Raw genomic sequence first — 21,983 nt, forward strand, 5'->3', positions numbered from 1 at the left:
TGCGTCTAATGCACTAGAATAAGTCTTAGGTTTGATTTTAATTAGTGTACGGAGCCAGACTAAAACGGGTAACTATTTTTTTGTATTGTAGATTAAATCTTTTCTGCTACTGGAGCAATAATTTTTAGAAAACAGCAGTTTTTTACTGTTGCCTCAACCCCTTTTGCACTTACAGCCTGATTAAACTCTGGTCCTTGCTTAAAATTACAGTACTTTAATCCATTAAGTAATTAATTTTTATTAGAACAAGTAAATAATGTTATATTAGTCTCTACTTATACACAATTTGGCGTTTGGTTTTCGGTGGTTGTTTTTTTTTTTAATTTTTAGAATTTTTCGATTCTGTTACCAACCATCCATAAACTGTTTCAATAATTTATAGTTTTATTCAATACATGTTTCGTAGACTTCCTGTAGAATAATCGAACAAAAGTTTTCCACGTTATAACTTTCTGTATACAGAGTGTGCTTGGTATAGACATTCCATAAAAACATATCTCTTAAAATTTATGAAGCCCGGGGTCATAATTGTAGGCTATTTCAGAAAGGTGCAGAGTAATAAAGTGGGACGGACATTGTCGGCAATAGGTGTTCAATAAACTTGGCGTAATAAAATTATTTTTATTCCTATTGTAATATCTACACGATGCTACACGACATTCAAAATGGAAGACCTTAAGCTACTGTTTGATCAGGCAATTGAAGAAGTGCCACCAAAAAAACAGTTTGTTATTAAAGAAGAGGAGAAACGTGCGATCGTAACGTCTATGATTTTTTATAATTTAATTTTTGTAAAATATATTTTTTTGTCTAATATTTAATAGAAAATAAGAGTACTAATACTGTGTGCGTAATTTTTATTCTATTAAAATGCAATTATTTTCTTTTCACTAATATCTACAAGGACGCCTTTGGCCTGCCATTTTCAGTGTTGGAGAATGGAGAACAAAACGTAAAACTCTTCTAAAAAATATGCACAACTTTGGGTCGTAGAAGTTAAGTCATATTTTGATGTCTTAGCACAAAACAGTCTAGCTAGAATTTTAACTAAACCTGTCCATTATCGCAAATTTATCCACGTTGGTTCTGAATTCCTCTAGAAGTTTTTTAATTCAAAATGACTAAAACAGCTTAACAAACATCTAGTTTTAGTTCTTGCAGAAAAATTCTACTTTGACGAACTTCGAAGTCATTTATCAGCACCTAATCAATTATATATCTGTCTTGTAATTTTACTTTCATTATCCAATACTGCATATATAAAATTCCCTTATAAAGCATCATCATCACATTAAGACAAATGAACTCTATTTTATTTTGTAACCTACTATAGGAGAAGAGACTGCAACATTTATTTTCAACTGGGCATTGCCACATACGAAGCGCTATGCTATTTTGAAAATTATCTCAAACATTTCAAAGACGGTGTTTGATTTTAAATGATTGAAATGTCCGAACTTTGATTATCAAGTCAATATCTACTTTTTTTACTTCTTGTTTCTTACTTAGATGTACTTGTACCTTTTGCTCTTGTAAGGGAGATTTCTCCTAGATGCAATAAATGATATTATTATTACAGGAAAACACACAATTTTACCAAACCGGGGTGGTGGTACCTGCAATCTATAAAAGAAAGGAATTTTGCAATGAAATCCACGCCAAACAATGAAAATGGCTGAATCCTAAGTCCTATTCATCAGGTCGTTCTATAGTCCCTTTGGGTTGCTCTACATCACTCTACCTTCTGAAACAGTATAAAACCATTAAAACCTGAAACTGTCTTTGCTTGGCGTTTCATGAAGCTTTGTAATGGATTCTTCATGTCTGGATCCAAACTTGCACACCGTGTGTGTACTGACTACGTGACAAAAAAACATGTTTTATTTTGTATTCGCGAGCACTTAAGTGGACGCATTAGGCGAAGGAAAGCGCTTTCCAATGGCGATAGAAAATCGTAAAGTTCAATGTCGCATCGGCGGGCCGGCTTTTTGATAACGCGAGTATATTTTGTGTTTGACGAGTTATTGACCAACGCGAACGTTTGGTAATCGCTAAATATTATCAGATGACATTTATCGTCTTTCAACATCTCGTTGAATATGTAAGACGATTTCAAATTTGGCCGTAAATTGCCCAAAAACTTTTACGACTCTGCGGGAGTTCAATTATTTGATGATATCAGAAAGCGTGACGAAAATGTGACACAAAAAATTAATCAAACGGCTATAAAATTGCGAAAACACGTCGTGACTTTCCTTGAACTATTGAATGCTGACGTTTGTATTTGAATTTCAAAAGTTTGGACATAATCGGTACAATCAGTGACGTTAAATATTTTTTACAAAACCGGTATTATTTTGTGTTTATTTAATTTAGCTGAATACTTTGTCCAGTACTGTGGCTTAGAAACACATTTGATAAAGGAATTTTGGCAATTTATTCTTATTGAATACAGTAAAATTACATATTAAATCTAATTCGATCTTTGCTATATATAGAGGAGATAAGAAGCCTAAATCTTATGTTGTACAAAAGTTATTATCCGGATAATCAGTAGCGAATCTGGATCGAATTTTAATGATAAAATTCAGAACTTATCGGCACGATAAATCGGATTAAATTCGATGATGAAAGAAATGAGTAAAGTACTGAAGTGAATGAATGATCTTACATTTTTTGTGTTCTTAACCATCCTGTTTACTTACGGCTTCTTTGCGTACGTGTATCGGGCGTGGCTTGACGACGAACGCACAATGCGTTGCCATATTTGTTAAGGAACTTACTATAGCAAGGGTAACTGGCTAGGAACCTTGAGTAGCATATTAAAGCAGCACCGAAGTCATTTCTTTTGAGAGATCATTCTAAACTTGCAAGAAATGGAAAAGTTCATTGTTTCGGGAATCGTTAGTAATACCATTGTCAATTAAATACGTCCTTGCTCTTTTTTTGCGACGAATATTCATCCGTGGCACCTTGTTTTTAAGCAGTTGCCCCGCTAGTGCAATATGTTAACCTCTAAATTTAATTATGTGGGATTTTGAACAATTTTTAAAGTGTTAAGTTAAGATATTCCGAGAATTCCGAATTCGAGTAGCGTTGACAGATTTATACTTGATAGCTACAGCAACTATTTCACAGTATCACAAAGAAAATCGGAAAAAAATTCTTATTTCCGAAACATCACAATTGTGGAGTTACATAACGAGTACACAGCAGCGTATAGGTACGAAATAAAATACCTTTTTTTAACGGGCGCTTTGAATATTGATGTTCTTCTTTTTGACACTTTCTATCCATATGCTTTTGTTGAATGAACGTTAGGAAGAACTTGCTTTCGTTTCTAATGCCTAAAATAAAATATATACTATTTCGTTCTTATCTTGATTGAGTGACATTAAATCGATCCCTGCATCTACTCAAAAAAACCTACCCCATTACGATGGATTATAGTCTATCGTTTTGGTCAGTTGTACTCTTATTCTTCTTCTTTTAGGATGTTGTTGTCTCGGGTAAGTTTCTATGAATTCACTTCATACTTGCTTACAAAATAAATAAATAATAAAATTAATATTAAAATAGCAATAAAAAAACTATAAGAAAATAATTATTTGTGTCGCTCTTTTCGGTGTGGTTAGCTAAACAGTGTCGTTTATATCTGCTCACTCCCGATATCAAGTATAATTCGAGTGACCTTTATTGGCATATTCGATTTTCTGCAATTTATTATATCAATGTTAAACTCAACATTTAAAAGAGGCGGTTGTGCAATGTCGGTAATCTGAATCAAAACCGCATCGATTTTCTGCAGTTCGAAATACCAAGTAACATAAAACTACGTAGGGAAGATGCGTCTCTCGTATTGCCTTGACACTTAGGCTATGAAAAAGTAAAATCCCGACATTCTTCGTTTAAATGTCAATATCAAGCGGTTTCAATGAACTATCGGATTCGATGTATCAATTTGATATGGGCACTTTGGTGATGTCGCGGAGGTCTGGCATCGATTTTTAAAGTGGTTTCTAAATTGAGTGGGAATTACCGTGAAATAAAGTACGCAATTCGATGGCGGATTTCATCGGCTGGGTCTAATACTAACACACACACAATGGAAAGACCGTGTATATATTTGCTGTTGTTCTTTTTCTTTTTGAATATAATATCCTCAATCTGTGTTGATCGCTAAGGATGACTTTTGGCAGAAAAACATTTCTAAATAAATAAATATAATGCTGTTTCTTGATGCGTGATTATCGGAAGTCATTATTGAACTCTAGCCATTTCTTTCATACTTTTGGAATTGCATCTATGTAAAATTTTAATTATAGTTAGTTTTCGGTAGTTTTTGGCAAAGTTCGATCTTAAACATCGCTAGGGTTTGTGAATTTGCTGTTGAGAAACGGAAAAAATAAGTTTCAAATGGAGCACTTTTTTGTACGAAATTTGTTGTCACCGAAATCACTTCAAAATGAAACAATAAATTGCCTTCCGCCATATCACCCTGGGGTTAACGCAATCGGATTGATATGACTTTTAAAATGAGGGACTTTAAAATCTTTCATTCATTTGACAACTGGGAATATGACGATTAAAATTTACTAATGAAGTTGTATTGTAAATAATAGATTTTTGAAAATATTAATGTTTATTACACTTTCTGTATTTTCATGTTATTCTTACCACTATGTAAATTTTTATTTACTTATTCTGAGAATAATTCTTATTTCATTCATTATTCTAATAAATTCTATATTCAAATTTGGCACTACAGATAGCGAACAAAGCTAAAGCTATCAAAGGTTATATTTTTAAGGGAAGGTTGAACTTTATTTTATATTACAATAGCATTATAAATAAAGCTACGGCGAAATAAGGTTAATCGATAACCAAGAATAGAAAAACTATTAACATTCAGTAGATCGCGGTGATTTCTATGTCCTGTTATCGTCGTAGAATCTTAGATATTGGAATGACGAAGTAGGAAGTGATTTAAGGACAAACAACGCCAGATGATTTTGAGTTTTGATGAGTTTTCAGTTTGCATACTACCAATGGAGTTTATTTTCTGGGAAACTTGGTCATATTTGCTAACTCTGGAAATGAAGCTACAACAAGCATTCTGTCATTGTAACGATAGGAACGAAATTTGAAGTTGCTTATGTTTTTTTCTACTCCCTTCTGTAAAATACTTAATTATACACCGATCTAGCATGCGGAAAGCATGACTTTACCACGTGAGTTTCTTATCCCACGGATCCGAGCCCTTCAGGACAATTCTGGGTATAACCGTAAGAGTTTGAGAGCAATCGGATGTTTTGATGATTTTACCGCATGGCTTGAATTTTGACGTTTGTCAATTCTGACGGTCATATCAGTGAATATATTCGTGTTGTTTTACAGAAATGTATCCAAAAGCTAACGGTTGTAGAAAAAGTGGAGTATGCAAGTATGTAAACTTTTTTAGTCAAATCCCGTTTCCGCACTTGTTGCATAATATACTCTTAAATAGGGATCGTAGGAATATGTCTTACGATGAAAGTTTTGAAACGTAAGTCAGTCTCAAGCACTACTCAGAGATTTTTTACTTTTCTTACAATCGGGAGTTTTAGGACATAGGACAAGGTTGTTATTTAGGAACGCACTTTTATTTTATTGAGTGAATCCCATTACTACATACTTATTTGAATTTCATTTTAGATTATTTTGAGAGCCATCGGTGGAAATTATTTGCAAATCATTATTAATTTTTTCAAAAAATCCTGCTCAATGTTTCCAATGTCAAAAGAGTAAAGTAACTGAGTGTAAAAGCTTGAAAAACCACTCTACAGAAAGAGAATCGGCATCAGACCAAGGTATATCTCCATGTATTCGAGATAAACAGCACAGTATACTTAGTCATTTAGATTAAAATTAATTAATTAGTTCAATCTGGAGAAGTTTGTCGCGGCATAATTTTACCAAACGACGTGAATACATTCGATTGACGTATGACATGACCGTCAGAATTGAGAAACGTTAAATCCCATCCGTTGCTAAAATCTACTGAAATAACGCTTTCGGTAAGCTTAATCGGTGGATAATTGGGTGCTTTAGAGCAATCAGTATTTTTTTAAAGTTTGCCGCCCTCTAACTGAACTTAATTAAGAGTATTCTTTTGCAAGAACAAGTAATAAAATTTTCACGTAGCAGTGGCGTACGTATGCGTTCAGAATGTATTCTACATGTCGGTCCGTGTCATACGAATGTCACCGATATGATCTAAAAAAAAGATAATCGTCGAAAATGCTGCCCGGCCCGTCCGAAATTTAATTGGCGCCGCGCGACAAAAAAATTCGAGTTTGCCTTGACGAAAACAATTAACCGTTAACGCGATTTACATAAGCAATGCGAAATAACGAGGCGAGGATATTCGAGATGAGGCTCGTTTAAAAAATAATCGATATAGTCGCGACGGTGGGAGGGTCAAGGGGCGGGTACGAATTATTAGGTCTCTCTGGTATTTAAACGAGAATTTGTTTTCTATTTATCGGGAATTTTATAGAAACCTGGATGGTCCTTTCACTTTTTCATGGTCGGGCGTGACTAGAGCCGATTGGGGACGGGCGGCGGGAACAATAACAGAAGACGCACGTAAAAATAATTTATTTTTAACTGCAGGAATATCTGTGTTCGTAATCGTATAAGAATTTACAACAAAAATTGCTCTTAAATGATCCTAAATTTTACATAAATACGTTACGAAAGTGTATGTTACATAATCGTTGTGAAAGTCACAACGGAGCGCGCGGGTACAAGCTTCAACTAGTAATATCGAGTGAATTAACAGTCTAATCTTATTCATATACCGTTTATTACAAAATAAATCAACAAAAAAAAAATAGATCACGCATACAGTCATTGGAAAATAATAAATACAAAAATGTAACGTTAAGAGTCCGATCACTACTTCTTGCAAAACCCGATTGAGAGCCGCTCTTCGGCAAGGGGTGTGGGACACTATTCGAAAAAAGTTCCTAAATTAGTTTAATGGAGTTTGACTTAGAAGAAACCGTCGCCTGTCGGGTCGTTCACCCATGGGTAATTATTCGGACATCTCACGCACGTTTGGAGATTGATAGTTTCCCCGGGAACCTCTTTCGACGTCAGTTTGCACGAATGGGGCACCCAGCAGGCTGGTATTCCGTCGACGACGCACTTTTCCCTCCACGGTTCGAAGTTCTTCGCCTCCGTGGTGGTCCTCGGGTTTTGGATCCACTGAATCACTTGCGTCATCGTCACGAAGTAAACGTCGTTGTGATTGGCGAGGATCTCGTCGATCCAGTATAGGAAAGCGTCGAGGAACTCTGGGTTGTTCTTCAACCACGCGGCGTGGAAATACAAACCAAGCGGGGCGCGGTTTTCTTCGTAATGCCGGTCGAAGTTGTGGTTCAAAAAGTTATAGAACTGATCGCCGGTCAGAATGTTGGAGCAGGAGTCGACCATAGCGCACCCGGGAAGGTATTCGTCGTTAGTCGGATCTTCTCGGCGGTCCAGTTCGTTCAGAACCATTTCCCAGACGGCGTGAGACCTCGTCGGACAACTCTGAAGGTTACCGTGACACCTGTGAGGCATACGGAAGTACATGGTGTACGGCCATAACGGAGGGTTGTTCAAGGGAGCGGTGATCGTCGAATCGTAGAGGAAAGCCTCTTCCTCCATCATGGTGAATTGGTTGTTGCCCCCGACTCTGAGGTACGGCGCGCGAACACCGACGACGCTGTTGTCGGTGATATTGGCGAATTTCTCGGTGATAATTCTCATTCCGCCCATCTCCTTAACCCAATCGTTGACGGTGGCGTTTGACCAAAACCTTTCGTCGTCGTTGTGCCTGCGAAAAGCATGCCCGGATTCGTAAGCGTTTAATTTAAATTTAACGGGTACGTCTCTACGCGTTTCACTAGTAGAATAACAAACAACGACTTACGTGATGGAATGGACGGCGATTTCGTGACCTTTTCTGTGCATTTCCTGCACGGCCGAGTAGTTGGTATACTTGTGCGATATGAAGAACGTCGACTTTATGTCGCAACCGTTCGGGTTTTTGCGCTTGCCGTTGAAGATCTCTTTGTAGAGCTCGATGTTGTTGTTGTTGATGGCGTCGTCGAACGTGATGGTTACCATTTGGGGGATGTCTTTCGCGGGGAGATTGCCTGGGATCAGGGTGCCGTCCTCCGAGCAGAAGCAGTCGGGAAGGTTGCATACTGCCGGGTCGCAGGGCGGGGCACGGTTTGGATCATTGTCGATATCTGTAGTAAAGAAATCAATTCGATTAATAATGATAATAAACATGTCTATTTACAAACAACAGGAGTAGTAACGCAAAAAAACACTATGGTATTCAATAATGCAAGAAGATAAAATATAAAAAAATGTATTCTTGGAAGACGATTTACACTAGGATGTCAGACATTAAACGTTTTAAAAAAATGAATTTTAATAGTTCCGTCAGTATCAATAAAATATACAAAATTCTAGGAGTTTTTTGGGAGTTTTATTAAGGCAAATGCTATATAGAATAGACCAAAAAGCTGAAGCTTTAATAATGACATTTACAAACTTCAAATAGACTGATAAGTTAAATAGTGCCGTCTAGACATAATTGTTTATTGTGTTGCATATCGCTTATTATTATCGCATATTATTATTGTGAAATAGAGAAAGGCCGTCTTTGCCATTTCAGGAAGTTGTAAAATAAAATTCTACAGGATATCCAGTTTGGGTTTTTTTATCTTTGTAGCTGCACGCTTATTAGATAAATTGGATAATCGACACCTCTCACCAGCGGACTTTAAACAATTGGCAACATTATTTTTGCATAACGAGGCTAAAAATTGAAGATCAATGCACACAACTCAACAAAAACTTTTTTCAGGAATCTTATATTACTCATTGTAGCGCCAGTTGCTAGTCGGAACTGCATTCATATTCATCATGGGACCTTGCTAGGTTAAACTCAATGCGAAAGTGGATATTTAACAAATAACTTTCGTTGTCCTTGACGTAACATCGGGCGCGGCGCCTTCTCGGTCCACTTTCCAGGCCAAGAATGTAGCTCGCCTCTCTATCAGGCATCTTGCAATATCGAAATTATCACCCTCCGACAATAATTAATGTTTTTTTAAACAGATGCTTTTGTCACTCATACTCACTACTACATTTTGATCACCATAGCTTGCTTAGATTAAGCCTATAACATCGATTCCCAAAAACCTACAGGAATTAAGGAAACAATTAAATTTGGAAGCTTTATGACGGCATCATCGGAAATCAAATGCTATTTTGTATATACTCCACAGACAGAATCATCGTTCTACTTAAGAAATGTATACCCTTGTAAAATCGTTGTTTATTATTCGATTTTGATATTTTTTTGGTTGGACGGACCTGTTAAAAATGCACTAAAACCTTGTTATAATTTTGAATGATTTCCTAAACCCTCTTGCTAATTTATTCCTTGAAAAATCCCTAATAGTACTTCTCTCTTCTCCATCTTTTGTTAAACAGTTGTAGTTTGACTATGATTTTTGGTTGCAGCAATTAGCAATAGTGTTTTAGGGCATTTTAAGAAAGAATGAAAAAAAAATCAAAATCAAACCGTAAACAGAGTGACAGAGTACAGTTCTTAAATTGGATGTAATCCCACTTTTTGATGGTCACCGATTTTTTTTTTGGCAGTTCACACTGCAAAAACCGAAGATAGATAAGACAGAGTTTATTTTACCATCTGTCTAACGACTTATTTTTTGCTTATCTCTTGCTAAAGTTACGTGATATTCGATATATATATATATATATATATATATATATATATATATATATATATATATATATATATATATATATATATATATATATATATATATATATATATATATTATATATTGCCAGATGTGGATCAAAAGTATATATAGGCAAAGTGAAATTAACATTTCTTTAAAATCATCCTCTGGTTCATCAATTCGAGATAATCCTCAAAACATGAATGAACAGTTACAAAAAACTGTTTATCTCACAAATATCTGAAATTATTCTGAGGTTGGATTGGTGTCAGATGAGTATTAGGTAGCTTGTATAAATATTGGTTGGAACGTAATAAAAATGAAAATTTCCTCAATTGTGAAAAAAAAAAACACAAAACATTCAAGCATAACCGTGGATCTTATTGTGATTTCTCTAGACGTTCCGTACAAAATTTCAAACTTTATTGACCTGCAACCTTTCAACGAGTTTCACTTTTTAGCTATTCCACGTATGCAAATCGATCGAGCGTTCGGTACCTGCTCACAATATGTAAACAAAATCCTCTCCGTGCTGACTCTCACTTTTAAACTGGTACCTGGTGCGCGAGGCATTTCAAAGCCGATCTGAGCTTTTATTAATTTCGCCGAAAACCAGTCGCAGTCGACCTTTCTTTTGTTTTATGTTTCGGCAATTTTGTCAATCAATTTTGAGTCTACCTATCATCGAAAGCAGGCCAGGCAAACCTTTAATATTTGTAAGGTCAGCATGTAGATAACATTGCTTGTCCGTTCTATTTTTCAGCAATACCGCATCTGCCCTTGGTCTCAACAAATATCATGAATGATGGGAATCTCTTGGTGCTTCATGTACAATTTGGCAGTGCTGGGTAAAGACAAAATTATGCCTTGGTTTCTATTAGATGCAGATCTATCAATGCTTTGTCGGGTCTCCTTTCGAAATCTATAGTGAAATGCCTTTATTTCCAGTTCCCGTCCAGCTCTGGACCAAATCGCAAAACGTTGTGCGAATTTTTGAAATATCATCATCCAGGGAAGAAGAGAACAAAGTACGCCAGTAAATGGCTGCAGTGTATCAAACGAGCAAAATCACAAGGTTTAAGTATCTGAATAAAAAAGAAGACAAGGAGCTGTCCAAGATGTTCCATTGAGATCATAACGTTCGACCAGCCTATTAAAACTTGTCCTTTATCTTGGTATCTACTTTTCATTGTCTTTTCTTTTCCCTAATTGGTATTTTCTTTTTTGTTAAAAAAATCTCGCAAGGATCGTCTTCGACAACCGCAATGCAATTCTAATTAAACTAATCAAAACGTTTTAATAACGCCATCGACAACGTTGTCGGTCGCCGTACGTTATTGTAAACGCAAATATAATCGTTCGACATTCGGCCGCGTTACCTTGCGAAAGGGAAAGTAATCCCACAACTTATTGCCATTTATTACGTGATTTCGCGGATGCAACAAATACCGATTTACGCCTTATGACATTCAATACCAACCCGAATACCTTCTAATGCCATCTTCATTATACCTGCACCCGTGCGCGGTGGTTGCGAAATATTCTTTTCAGAGATAGCGTTACGCGCCTAATTAACATCAGCATAAGCATACCTTCAAAAGAGAGAAGAACCAAAGGCCCGTGAGGGAAGCAAATCACAAATATTCATAACCTCGACGGAAATAAAGTGGCTAGAAATTTACTTTCTAAAAAGGCAGGCAACTAGGGTCCAGCCTTGGAAAAATTTCCAAGCAATTGGATAGAAAAAATTGTAAATATAAAAAGGATTACGGTGTGCATTCTTCATTCTTAGGTTTACCTTTCGACAGGAACTAAAACACAGCAATTATTTGTTGATGAAAATTCTTAATCGGAGCATGATACGAGTGAAAAGTGCATCAATTTTCATTATAATGGAGCGTTCATTATTTGTATAAAAACATCTGCAGTTCACCACATAACATGCTCTGAAAGACATTTATTTGATTTTTAGAAGCTTGATGAAGGCATTTGATTAAGAGGAATTACTATTCCTTCGACAGAACGATCCAGGGGAGAACCGTAACAGGATATATAACTGGAGCAGACTACGAGCGAAAACTGCAACAGCTTTCATTATAGTGGAGCTTTCAATATCTGTATAAAAACATCTGCAGTTCACCACATGACATGCTGTGAAAGACATTTATTTGATTTTTAGCTGCTTGATGAAGCCGTTTTGATTAAGAGGAATTACTCTTCCTTCGATAGAACGATCCAGGGGAAAACCGCAACAGGACCTATAACTGGAGCAGAATACGAGCGAAAACTGCCACAGTTTTCATTATAATAGAGCTTTCATTATCTATATAAAAACATCTGCAGTTCACCACATGACATGCTGTGAAAGTCATTTATTTGATTTTTAGAAGCTAGATGAAGGTATTCCCACTAATTACATAGGAATATGGATTCAGAGGAATTATTCTTCCTGACAGGAAGCTGGGTACAAAGAAGCAAAATAAAGGCTGTAGTGGAAGAACACAACAGAACATAAAAATATTTCAAAACTTCGTCGTATTAAAAGATAATTCCCAATGACACCTGATTTTTGTTCTATAAGCAAGCTGCAGATAAAAGGAAGTGGAAGTTAGTAGCTTAGCCGATCCGAGTCTATCGGACAGATTAAAAAATAGTCTGATTCTGTGACGATGCGGATAGTCTAACTTTTATATATTTTTCGAATACTAAAGGCTCTCGCTATAGCAAAGCTAGCATTTTGACGTTGCGAGAGAACCATTGAATCACACCACCGGCAACTCTGCTCTTACACATCGATGTTGCATATTGACAGCACCAGGAAAAGGTTGAATGGTTACAATTGCAACAATTCCCATCGAAACCAAACTAGAGGCTGCCTTACCGCAAGTGTTTTCATCAGATCCATCGGCACAATCTTTGTCGCCGTTGCAGAACAGCCCACGTTCGATACAGGTACCGTCGCCGCAGGCCAATGAACCGTCGGCGCAGATAGGCTCGTCAGTGTTCAGTAGCGGTTTTGCTTTTCTCTCTTTGTTCTTCAACTTGCAGTTCTTGACCGAATCTTTCCAGTCGCAGGTTTGCTTGTCGATATCGAAATACAAACCAGCCGGGCAACGGATCGCTTGCAGACCCTGAAACAACAGGATGTGACGCTGTTTAATACCGCCAAAGCCAGCCAATCAAATTCGTCAAAACTCTAAAACCAAATAAACTTACCTAAACAAATCTTGGATTTTTATTGAATAAATAAAAAAGTAAGGGAAATTTAAAACTCCTTTTCTTGTTCAACAACGTTCTTAAAGGACCACTCATATCGAACATTTGCGTATTTAATTTATTATTTTGTATTTTAAAATACTTTACCGATGTTGATAAATATTAAAAGTGGTTAGGAATTTTTAATTGCGGTTATCATTGTGGGTATTCAAATTTAATAGCGGGAAAATATGCACATTTAAGTGGTCATTTATTACTACATTCCAAGGTCTCATTTTATTAATCCCTATTGCTTCAAGTAATCTTTCCTAGAGTTTGAGACGGTACGTAAAATGTCAATAAACATGACACATCTACGTTGATCTAGACTTCGGATTTAGTTGTACATTTTTGTAATTTTTGAGAGCTAGTTTTGGTTAGTGTTGGTAAATTTTGGTTAGTTAGATTTTATATTTGATATTGTTTTTTAGTTGCGATTTTTAGAAAAATGTGTAAAATTTGGGTTACACAATGTAAAAAATATATATCTATAATAAGGTTTTTACTCACAAGTATTCAATTATAATATTTTCTCATTAATCACATCAACAAACTAACAAAAAAAATAGTACTTTTCAATTTCTACTAACAATCCGAAGCTTTCTCCGGTGCCTTCGTCCCACGCGTTTGCCAAACTTTAATGGAAACGAAAATTTTTTCCGAAAATATTAATAATCTCTTGGCTAACATTGTGTCCGTCTGGTATGCTTAAAATCGATAGCGAAAGAAGTCCTCTCCGCGGTGGCGACGAAATAAAAATTAAAAAGCAAACCACATGTTCAATGTTGTGGTCTAATTATTTTATTATGGATCTAAAAACAACCGCCCATGCAAGTGCGTTGGGTAATTCCTATTCTGTGACTTAATGTTTACGGGTATTGCAATCGGACTATGAAATTACATTGTAGAATAGGAGCGATACGTATGGTAAGTAATTGAACAATCCGCTCATTTACGCGTCTCTATTGAGAGCAATAATAATCGAAAAAGGACAACTGATTTGGATTTGCGATCAACTAATTGTCGGCGAAACAGCCTTCGACGATTCCCTGACGGACAATTTAAAGAAACTATTTTAATTTTTGTGCCTCTCTAATTGCCCATAAATAAAAGACAACCAAGTCATAGAGGAGACCCAGCAAATAACTGTAACTTAAATTAAAACTGAATACTTCTGACGAGGGTTGTATTCGACAACAATCAGAAATGAAAAATGTGTTTCTCCGATAGGCAATTAATTAAATCCTCTGAGAACCGATCACTAATTAGATGCTTTCATCGCCCACATGTTCCGTCATAACCGTCTCAACTTTCGGATTTAATTATTTAATGACAGACAAGCACTTACGGAAGAGGTGCACTGGATTACATCACGGCAATTATCACCTTCACCGGCTACCAATCTAAACCATTCACCGGCGTCTTTGTCTTTGCAAAGTTCAGCCTCGAAACTGTCTTCCTTCTTTGGCGGCTCCTCAGACTGCTGGGCAACTGTAAATGATATAAATATATTATAAGTTTATAGATTTTTATTTATCGCCAACAAGATTAATCATCTTCTTCTACGCGGAAGCGTACGCAAGCTTCTAAAAGCTGTGAGTAGGTTTGAGTAGTTGCTTCCAGTGGACCGAGGGAAATTTCCGAACGACCAGTAATTAATAAAACGTCTAAACAAAAATTGTAATCTACCATGTTCTTGCTCTGCCTGGAAATGTATAATTTTTAACATATCTATGTGCTGGTAAACCAGACACTTCAGTTTTTTAAATTCCAACCATGACAGTTTTTTTCGTATTCTAACTACTTTATTAAAAAGTAACAGAAATTAGACAATTGCTTGAAATAGTTTTTTTTCTTAAAGAATTTCATAATTACTGGGTATAACTAGTCACCATGTCACTCAAGACAATTCTGCTGATAAGGTGGTGACTTAAAAAAGAGTAAAATTATTAAAATCGGCAAAAGTCCAATTAACATTAAACAAAATCCCAAATTTTTGGAAAAAATTGAATAATATAATAAAATAATATATAATATATAAAAATAAAAAATTTGAAGGATCGTGTGGTCGCAATTTTCAAAAATATCTGTTCATTTAATGATACTTTTTTAGAAAACTTAAAAAAATATTAATATTTAATACAAATATAGTAGAACCCCATCGTACATTTATTTCTCAATCCTGAAGTTCCAATTTGTGATGACGCGTAAAACATTTCCTTCCAGCGCAATTTGGAACAGTTATAGGCAACTGATATTTTGGACATCACCCAACTCGAAAAACAAATGTCTGAATGGGCAATATCACCGCAACTAGGCCTATAATCTATAGGTGTGACATTAAGCTGTTGAGAATGGCGGACTGTTTTGTACACTTACAGTTGCTGTTTTAGTTTCTTCAGTACATGCTGGACGTGGTCTTTTAGGTAAAGCGTTATTCAACAATGAAATCTGGATATAAAATTTGCTGATGGTGCAACGAACAATTCGCTAGTTGGGCAGGGTAGGCATAAATTACTCTAAACTCATTAACCACATTGGCGCAAACGTTGCGCTGCTTGCCGAAATAAAAGCTGTAGAGTTTTCGAGAAAAAATTCGGGAAAAAAATCTCGAAAACATTGCGTCGACGATGCCGAAACGACATAACCTTTCACAAATTCATGTTTCACTACGTTCACGACTCCAAATAAGCGCGCGGTATTCCGTTGAACGAATTTCTTCACGTTTTCTTAGATAATATTTTTCCTATTTACTTTTAATATTAAACCGAGGTACGTCAGCAGCCAAGGTTGTAATATTTTGAAAACACGATTTTATTATTTCACGCATATCTTTAGTGACATTATAGATTCAAGAATTCAGGGTGCGGGAAAGTGTGGCCAGTTTAGCATTTGCAATTTGCCCGAATACAATCAATTTTCCTATTGTTGCTCATTGCGACAACTAAAGAATATAGTAATGAGTTTATTCCCATTCATAGTTATACAGGGCATCTTTATGTCGCAACAAGTCGTGGGTGCAGTGAAGCGCCATCTTTGCAATTCTGCAAGAATATTTTAGTTAAATTTTATTGCCTTTCACTGCCTTCATTAGATTTTCAAAGAAATGTCTTCTTCCTGACAACGTGACTGGCCAATATTATTTCGAAGAAAATCTACATTAGGAAACTTCCTTCCTTGACTTACTTTATGACGTGCCTCCATTCTCTTTAATTATTGCTGCCGCGTTTCTGACCTGAAAACGTTGCCTGGGATTGGTTTCAGAATAAGAAGATCAAAATTATATGGCAAAATTTAAGGAGCAACTTTCAGGTTGTACACTCATGTTCGCTTAGGTTTAGGATTTTTTCCAAAAGCGATAGCGACAAAGAAAAGAAATCGAATATAAAGCAATCATCCACCATTAAAAGCGCACTTTAGGCTTTGTCATGTGTACATGGACTAAAACAAATAATTTCTTTCATTTCATTACTTTTTCGGCATCGCCAGTGCACAAAATTGAGTGCAATATTCTAAGCAAACTAAGTACTAAAAGGGATGATAAAATAAAAGGAATGATTTCAGCCGTTGGGTCATCGGTCGGTATATTTTTGTTGCAATTTTGTGTGCAAAGTTATATTAAAAATATGATTTAGCACGAGAGAGGAATATTTGTATGGTATTAATATCTGTTTGTTGATCATTTGTTCTTAGTTATTGCTAATATTTATTTTAATACATTTATTGCAAAACGGAAAATATCATCATTGCATCTAATGAGTGGTATTCAGCGGCCATATCTACCACACTATTGGAATAGGCGACTAAGAATGAAAGAAAAAAAAACAGAAAATAAAATTGAAGACAACTCTTTGTGTTGAGCAGGAGTCAAGAAAATAAAGTAATGTCATGTAATGTGATCGCTCACTAAACATAGGAAGGCATGGGCAAGGATGGTTCCATGAAAGTTGCTGGAAATAGGGGTATAATATATATATATATATATATATATATATATATATATATATATATATATATATATATATATATATATATATATATATATATATATATATATATATATATATATATATATATATATATATATATATATTTTCTGCTTTGTAGTTTGACATTCCCTCAAAATATTTTTTACAACCTAACGCTAAATAAGTAAATGGTTTGCCTAACTGTGGGAACACGTGTCAGATATTAGACAATTTGCTGTTAGACTTGGTTTATACAAATATTTCGAAAAACGTGGAAAAAGTAAATTTGATATTAGAATGCTAGTATAAATAACGTCATAAGCAGTGCAAAACAAACAAAACATTTTTGGGGAAAATTTATTGTTTTCAAATTTAGAAGGTGGTGAATTGAAATGAAACAAACAGAAAAAAGGGGGTGTGTTCTTCCACACACTATATTATCCTTGTCCATTCCACTTCCGATATTAACTAAGTAAGAGAGACTAGTTTACCACGAAAAGCTAAAAAAAATTTGAAAGATTTGAAAGGCACCAATTCAATTTGCGTGTATTGAATATCCAAATGGAGGATGATACTTTTCCTTACAATATGTCCGGTTAAAAATTATAATAAATTTCGTTGGGGAAAACCATATTTTGTTTGTTCAACATTTTCGGCTTTCAAATTTTCCAAATTCATTTTTCCGCATTTCAAATGCATTAGGCAAGTATGCAACGATTCGTCAGCTAAATAATAATGTTTGTTAATTACTAACAAAACCTAGTATTTAAACGATTATTAAATCCTCAACATTAGCCCGAGAGAAAACTACGGCAAGGCAGTCAACTTTCACATAATATCCCATGGTTTTAATCACCCCGAGGCTTAATTTCTACCGTTGAATGTGCGTAAGTACCGCGTGCGGTGGTACTTTACTAATATGTGGCATTACGCAACCACCCCCGTTTGACAGATCTAGCCTTGCCGAACAAGGTTTATATAAATTTTTAATTGTTCATTAAGTTTTGGAATACGTCTTTCCGCGGGGTTATCGCAAAGGCGATCTTAATTACGCTACGTTAACGTCAATGCCACTTGGCGCAAGAAAATCCAATGATTAAGCGCATCTTCCACAACTATTAAGCTGGTGAACGTTTTGCAAGTACTAAGTTAAATCTATTCATTAAAAGCTCGATTAAACCATTGCATTGTTTTGTTGCCGAAGCAAGTTTTTAATGTGATGAGTGTTCGATATGGCGAAATGTTTATTAAGTCATCGAGAACAAATTATAATGGTTGGTTTGACTAACATATTTAAGGGTTTTACCAAAATTTGTTCTACTAAGAAAGAAGAAGCATTGTAGATCGGGCTCTGTACAAATTCCCTGGGCTTTTTATGTGCACTGTATTTCCATCATTCCAATAAACACCTATTCGGGTTTAAGTCACGAACTGGTATCTTATTACCAAGGTGGCTCGGACATTGAAGATTGAAATTATCCCAGTAATCTAAGCGCAAACTGATTGTGCTGCAAGAAATTGCAATGAATAAAAATGTTCAGTGTCTTATGCGCTGGTATGGTCAATATCCAAAAGAACAATAATAACAAGTTAATATGACATGATTACAATTAACCAATTCGTATATATGTAGATTCATACATATTTAGTTTCTTTTTGACCAACACTCATTAAAATATTTTGAAACGATTATGTTCGAAGAATTTTTGAAAAAAAGATGTAGTAGAGTAGAGTTTCTTTTCAAATAAATGTCATACAAAAGTATGGAAAAGTATTGACCGAAAGTCACTATTGTAATTTTCCTCAAAAAAAAAATTAACAACTACTACAGTTTGTATCTCAAAACAATAAAAATAAATCCAGTGTTTAGAGAATACTAACCAAGTGCAATGCATTGTATTTTACCACCATGGGTGTAGCTGTTAAATAAGACCATCATCTTTTTGATAAAACTCTTTAACGTCCTAACACTTTTAGGGACTTGGGAGTAATATTATCTGTTGTTCCTCATGTTAATTCTGCACATGCCTCATGAAGCTATGGATTTTTCGTACGTTGCACTAGAGGCTTTAATAATACAAAAATATATTATTATTATTTAACATCAGGTCAAAATTAGAGTATGCATCAGTAGTTTGGTCTCCTCAGCGTAGATCGCCAAGATTACCATTATTTAATGACTTTAAATTTAAATTTTAAATTACTTGTTTGAATGTCCTGACACACACATGATTTCTGCCCACGCCAAGAACAAATATTTAAAAATTTTCCCCTATTTTTATTTTGTCCATGTGCTTTTTTTCGCAATATATAAGTGAAAACATTATTGCCTCGTTTGCTATAATTATCATTTTCAGTTGTTTGATTTTTCTCTTGTTCTTTTTTCATTAGAGTTAATGCTTATACGAATTAACAAACTTGTACTTCATTTCGCAATTCGCAATAAAATATGGCCTAATATATCTTAGATATTGCTACGAAACAATAATATTAGAAGTGTTCTTTAATTCCAACCAAACAAAGCATTGCTCTTAGACAGTTTGTCGTTTATAAAGATCCTAAAAGAAAAATAATTTCAGTAATTTTTGAAATTTTTAGTAATATACAGCCCAATAAAAACCATTCATAATTCAAAAATGAAACCATAACATAAAAAATTATGGATGGTTTTGTAACTTCCATATAATAATTAATTTCTCGCTGATGTAAACTTGCGCCCGTTTAAGAAGAGCGAAAAAGGGTTGAAAATTATTCAGGAAATATGGATTTATGACCTTGATCTTTATTACCAATATCAAATAAAAAATCCATTTAATTTTGTTTTTTATATTTTCATTATTATGGATTATAACAATTTAAGTATTTAACTAAAGTACTTAAGAGTTAGGCAGGCACGCAAGGCTGGAAAGCAAGAAAGATATTTAACACAAGTAATGGTCGTGGTGGGCTTATTGCAATGCCTAGCTTGAGTTTATACTTTCATATATATTTATGAAGTCTACCACATAAACGATAACTGTCATTCTATTCCTTAATATTCGCATAAGTACTTCTAGTTCGGTTGATTTGGTAATTACAATTTTAAATCTTAATAACAAAAGAATGAAAAGCGCAATACGCAAGGCAAGTCATGCTATACGTGCTATGCTAAAAAACCTAAGGCAAATTTTAATCGGCATCCTGAGAGTAAAATCTTCTTAGTTCGAGAATATTACCAAACATCTTGCTTCAAATTATTGGATCGCGTTTTAACACAACAAAACATTTTAATGACTGTTTAGTATTCACCTTTATTCGTACAAAATCGTGCAATGTTAATCTGCATTATCTAAACCCGCAGCTCATGTCGGAGTCAGACGCAATGAAAAATGATATTTACTCGCTTGACCGAAACGGCATTACAATATCCCGGGCTCGTTACAATTGCAATCTAAAACTCGTTGCGCAACCATAAAAAAATACATTCGGAAAGGACGCAGTAGTATAGAAAGTTGTAAGAGCGCTTATTTTGATAAATATCATTAAAACACTTGCGAAATGGCCCGAATTGCTCTTAAAACTCTCCCAGACTTAATACACCTTGTTGCCGAGATGAGCACCGACAGAAGAGAGACTTACCGGTAAGAGAACATATCGTCGAGAGGAGCAGGAACAGCGCGTGTCGTACCCGCGCCATCACTTTTAACAACTAAATGCACAACTGACACCTTTCGCTGCGCACAAATTGACAGACCCTGTTTAACCTCGCTTTCAGCTTTTATACTCGGCCTACATCCAAGTCTACCATTGGTCGACGTCACTATTCCTACAGCCGAAGGAATATTGGCCCGTTCCGCAGGAGCTGTCGGGTTTTCTTCTCGACTTCGGTTTTTCTTCCGTCTCTGTCTAGTACCTTTGTTCTGATGCGCGGGTGGGGGCGAGGGAAGTGCTTTTTGACAGACGATGCGTTCGACGCAGAAGCAAACAGTAGCCTTTGATTCCCTTCGAGAGTAACTCTTTGTGAAATTAGTAAGCCGCATGCAGATAACAGGAAATTAAATTAACCTTGAGGTCTGGAAAACTTAAATCTCCAGGTTTTTCGTAAATCTTCCTATAGTTCTTTTAATATGAGTATTATTAAGGCGCAAATTTAATACGAAAAATTTGGTTCCATAATTTACACAAAATGAACTGCCTTTTTTGGTTTTATAAAATACGAAATTGCCCTTTTCATATCTGCACGTTAAAGTTTTAATAAAACTAAAATGTTTTATCTGCATTCTAAAAATTGTTGCAAGCGAGATACATCAAACATTTCCGGTACATTAATCACGGGCTTGGGAATGGTGGGTTTTCGGTAGATTTCAGCGACGGTACCGGTGCTTTAGGCACAGATTTGGGGGCAATTGGATATTTTTGACGTTCTTACGATAAAGTCACTCTTCACTCAGTGGATGTATTCGCGTGGATTTGCAAAAATGTACCCAACAACACTCGCTCCCCTTATGTCAAGTCAAAAAAGTGACTAACATGGCGTTTTTCAAACTTGTTGCATAGTATTATTTTATTGCTTTTTATTATTTGTTAAAGAAATATGGCCATTTTTCAGAAATTTCAAATTCGGGTTTATATCCATTTTTGGACAACAAGAAAAACATTCGAAATTAAGTTTTTAATTTATTATTCAAATTTCACAAAACTGACGATTTTAATTATTAATGACACGATTTTACTAATTTTTTCATTTGCATGTTTCTACTAAAATGCCGGAGCTTACCTAATGTCGAAATTTATGACCCTTAAATACATTTTAATCGAGTACCAATTCGATTTTCGGCATTTATGTGTTTATATCAAACCGGCAGCGATAATAAGCATTTGAAATCTAATTTTCGGATTTGCATAAATCCGGTAGCAGAAAAAGTCAGGGTCTTCTTATTAAAAATGAATAGGCATACCAAAAAAT

At 35.2% G+C, this 21,983-nt stretch overlaps 1 protein-coding gene across 1 annotated transcript; it reads right to left on the reverse strand.

The window, feature by feature from the left end:
- Positions 1-6,624: 6,624 nt before the first annotated feature.
- Positions 6,625-20,866, reverse strand: LOC132696464 (chitin deacetylase 1). The gene is made up of 5 exons (XM_060661285.1): positions 20,657-20,866; positions 14,419-14,561; positions 12,697-12,946; positions 7,961-8,282; positions 6,625-7,864 (listed from the first exon to the last, which is right to left on the reverse strand). Exons 1-5 carry the CDS (start codon positions 20,712-20,714, stop codon positions 7,036-7,038), a joined length of 1,602 nt encoding a protein of 533 aa, XP_060517268.1. The 5' UTR covers positions 20,715-20,866; the 3' UTR covers positions 6,625-7,035.
- Between the last annotated feature and the right edge of the window lie 1,117 nt (positions 20,867-21,983).

This window comes from Cylas formicarius, unplaced genomic scaffold, assembly GCF_029955315.1.
Source record: "Cylas formicarius isolate icCylForm1 unplaced genomic scaffold, icCylForm1.1 PGA_scaffold_1__22_contigs__length_36826433, whole genome shotgun sequence".
In the NCBI taxonomy this organism is placed as follows: domain Eukaryota; kingdom Metazoa; phylum Arthropoda; class Insecta; order Coleoptera; family Brentidae; genus Cylas; species Cylas formicarius.

Bases quoted from the DNA above. Each gene is read 5' to 3' on its own strand.
- LOC132696464 (XM_060661285.1), bottom strand. From the start codon at position 20,714: ATGGCGCGGGTACGACACGCGCTGTTCCTGCTCCTCTCGACGATATGT. The intron at 14,562-20,656 runs GTAAGTCTCTCT...TATCATTTACAG, and splicing joins GACGATATGTTCTCTTACCG to TTGCCCAGCAGTCTGAGGAG. The intron at 7,865-7,960 runs GTAAGTCGTTGT...TGCTTTTCGCAG, and splicing joins ATCGCCGTCCATTCCATCAC to GCACAACGACGACGAAAGGT.